This window comes from Marmota marmota, unplaced genomic scaffold (genome assembly GCF_001458135.2).
Source record: "Marmota marmota marmota unplaced genomic scaffold, marMar, whole genome shotgun sequence".
NCBI classification, from domain to species: Eukaryota; Metazoa; Chordata; class Mammalia; order Rodentia; family Sciuridae; genus Marmota; species Marmota marmota.
Genome location: NW_025999897.1, coordinates 814,451 through 818,116, shown reverse-complemented (window position 1 = coordinate 818,116; position 3,666 = coordinate 814,451). Strand labels below are relative to the sequence as shown.

General features: G+C 31.9%; 1 protein-coding gene across 8 annotated transcripts in view; it reads right to left on the bottom strand.

Annotated features, from left to right (window-relative positions):
• Tanc2 (tetratricopeptide repeat, ankyrin repeat and coiled-coil containing 2) overlaps positions 1 to 3,666 on the bottom strand; it is a 429,902-nt gene that overhangs the window by 104,706 nt on the left and 321,530 nt on the right. For all 8 annotated transcript variants that reach the window (XM_048798117.1, XM_048798120.1, XM_048798121.1 and 5 more), the window contains one exon: positions 2,099 to 2,232. In XM_048798117.1, coding sequence (XP_048654074.1) covers positions 2,099 to 2,232 — 134 coding nt within the window. The remainder of the gene's footprint in view (positions 1 to 2,098; positions 2,233 to 3,666) is intronic.

The following is a 3,666-nucleotide window of genomic DNA, read 5'->3' as shown; positions in this document are numbered from 1 at the left end:
AAAAAAAAAAAAAAAAAAAAAAGAAAAAAAAAAGAAAAAAAGCTGGGGAGGGCTTTAGCAAAAGTCATACACTGACTGGTAAAACCCTATCCCTCTTCTACCCAGCTCCAGATTGCTGGCACCCAGGCAAGAAACTGGAGGATTCTTTGCTAGAGAATATGGACACTGACTTTTGGGTATTTTCAATAAAGAATGGATCATCTTGCTGTCTGCACACACAACCTTCCAATTAGTTTTTCAGTACCTAATCATAAAGGAAAAGAGAACACACTGCATACATAAAACATGAATAGGATGCTAAATAAAAAGGGGGACAACTGCAGAAAAAGAAAAAAAACTACTGGAAATTAAAATAATGATTGCCAATATATATATATATATATATATATATTTTTTTTTTTTTTTTTTGGGGGGGGAGTCCCGAAAGGATTGGAAGGTAATGTTGAAGAAATCTACCAAAGTGGCTTATAAGGAAAAAAAAATCCAAAACCAAAAATGAGAACATGAAAAACAGGATAGAAATTTAAGAAAACTAGAGTATCAGCACAGGAAATCTAATTTTTGATTAGCTCCTATTAACCAAGTTAACAAGAGTTATAAAATGACAGAACAGGAGGAAATTATTGATAAACAATACAAAAGCATTTTCCAAAATTAAACACTTATTTTTAGGGCTTGCTATGTACCAACATAATTATGAAAAAAGATCCAAGAATATGGTGATAAAAAAGATCTTAAAAGCTTCTGGAGAGAAAAAAGGTATATACAAAGAATTTTGAATAAGAATAGTATCAGATTATTTGACATCAATTTTGAAGTTCAAGACAATGGGGCAATCAATGCCTTCAAAATATGAGGGATAATAATTTTTAATCTAGAGTGATATATTATGTCAAACAAACAGAAGAGTATGAGCATAGAATAAAGATGCTTCTGGAAATGTTAAGTCTCAAAAAACTTATGTTATATGCATAATTTCTTAGGAAGCTCCTGGAGGATCTGTTCCAAGAAAATGAAGAATAAAATCAAGAAAGAAGGTGATATGGGATAAAAGAGAAGTGATAATAATTTTCAAAATAAAAAGGAGGTGGCAAGCCTTAAGAACATCCTGGGTCTAGACTGAGCTTCATGGGCTTTAGAATGGATATCTCTGAGGGGAAAATTTAACTGATAAGCATGAAAAGTAGTACTAAGATGCACTTTATAAAATTATAGTAAGAATTATGGAATGACTTAGTCAAAGATTTGAAGAAAAATAAGTACAATTTAAAATGAGGCATTTCATAAATCCCATAGAATTTTTTTAAGAAGAAAATGTTGTCCTTTGTTCCAGAGTGAATCATGATTGCACAGTATTAATGCTTAAAATATTGTAATAGGGTTTCAGTCAAAAATCATGATGTAATTGTGCTTGGAGCATGACAGGAGGAAAGTGAAAGAGCTATCCTCATCATTATAATAAGCAAGAGATAACGTGTAAATGAATAAGAAAAGTTAGAGCAATATATGGGTATTATTTAAAAATATTGAGATTAAAAAAGCCAGACAATTGAAAGTGGCTGCTTTTCGGGAATGGATGAGTTGAGAAGAGAAAGGAAACTGCTTGTTTTGAGCATTACTTGATTTTCTATGTATATGTTACTTTGAGAAAAAGAGAAATTTCAAACTCAAACATAAAAAATGTACAGTATAAATGTATATATAAAGTATAAATATAGTATAAGTATAAAGTATAGCATAATATAGACAGAATAATATAAAGAAAGAGTTTTGAGCTAGAAAGAAAAGTAAAAAAAACTATTAACTACTTATACTGTGATCGTGGGTAAACCATGTAACTTCTTTGAGTTTCTACTTCCTTATTGATTCCTCAGAAGACTCCATTTCTAAGTTATTCCAACTCTAAGGTTCTGATTCCATCACAATAAGGTATTTTTTCCCCTAGGGATAACAACAAATGAAAAAACCCAGAAACTTTTCTCCACATTCTCATGGTATATCTTCACATATATTTTTTTACTTTGCCAAGGCTCTCCCTATTTTTGCCTTAATGTTAAAATGCAAACAGCATGTCCCCAGTTTGGGAATTCTGTTTTACCTGTGAGGCTAATCTTCGCATAGCTTCTTCCTGTCGCCTACGCATTTCTGGAGTTCCTGGGCAGCTCCCACTTGTGATAGATGAGTGAGCTGAAGGTGGCTGTGTGAGTGGCAACTCTCTGTTGGCATCCACATCTGGATTAAAAAGATGAGATGTTTGCATCAGATAACCATATAAGCCTGAACTAAAGGATGATTAGTTAATTCCATTTGTTCTATGACCCAGCAATTCAGCAATTCCCCTCCAAGCTATATGCCCAATAGAGATAAAAACTCATATCTACACAAAAACTTCTACACAAATGTTCAGAGAAGCATGATCAAAATAGGCAAAAACCAGAAAATAGCTCAAATGTCAATCAACTGATGAATAGATAAAATGCAATATAGACAAACAATGGATTAAACGTGACAATAAAAAGAAATGAGATATACAACATAGATGTTCCTTGAAAATACTATGCTGTCAAAGAAGTCAGTCAAAATGACCCTTTTATGATTCTATTTATATGAAATGCCCCAAATAGGGAAACCCATAGAAACAGAAAGTAAACTAGGGGTTTTCTGGGGCTGGAGGTAAGGGATTAGTGGGAAAAAAGGGATTTACTACTAAGAGTCATGGGTTTCTTTTAGTAGGATAAAAATGTTCTAATATTAGACTAATGATTTTTGTATAAGCTGAACTGAATACTTTAAATGAGTGAACTGCATGGTTGTAAATTATAGTTCCATATTACAATTTTTTAAAAAAAATTCTATTTGTTTCTGTAATTTAGAAAACATATTCTTAAGTACTACTAGAAATTATAAGCCATATTTATAAATAAGACCATATTTCTAAAACAGGCACTAAACAAATATTTGAATTCATTATTTGATGGCCAATAGTTATTGAAAAAAAGAAGGTAGTCTTCACTTAACTCCTTACCAGTAAGAGTGAATTTAGATTTCTTTCATCCAACTGGTAGATTCCTTGGTTACGAAATAAGTTCTTAATAATGGCAGGGTGGTGGGTATAGGAGATGGCAGTGTATAAAAGTCTGAAGAAATACATGACATTTTGAATAGAGGCAAAGTTCAGTGATTATCTGTCACTGTTATTATTCATGGTGTATATTCCCCCCCACTCTCCCCATTATTTTGATTTTAATTTTGTGTGTAATTATTATTCAAATATTCTGACTTCTAGCTGGTCCCTTTTGGAGATGCCCTCATTTTTTTGTCTTTCAGAGTCTTATTTTCTATTTGATATTCAGAACACAGTAGAAATAAAAGTTAATAGGTGGTAGTTAGTATGCACATCAAAATGGCAGAACAGACTTATGAAATGAGCAGAGTAGGGAGAGTGGGGGTTACTGACCTAGCATCTATTTGGGGGTTTAGTAGCTGTCAACAAATGTCAAATTCAAGTAACTATCATTGGGCCATTTTAGTGATAGGAAAACATAGTCTTGTATTAAAAGAACTTCTCTACTGCACTGAGAATAGCTGTAGTTAATGTTACAATATCTGAATTATACAACAGGTCTATTTTCACAAAATGTTTTTTTTTTTTTTTTTTTTTTTTTA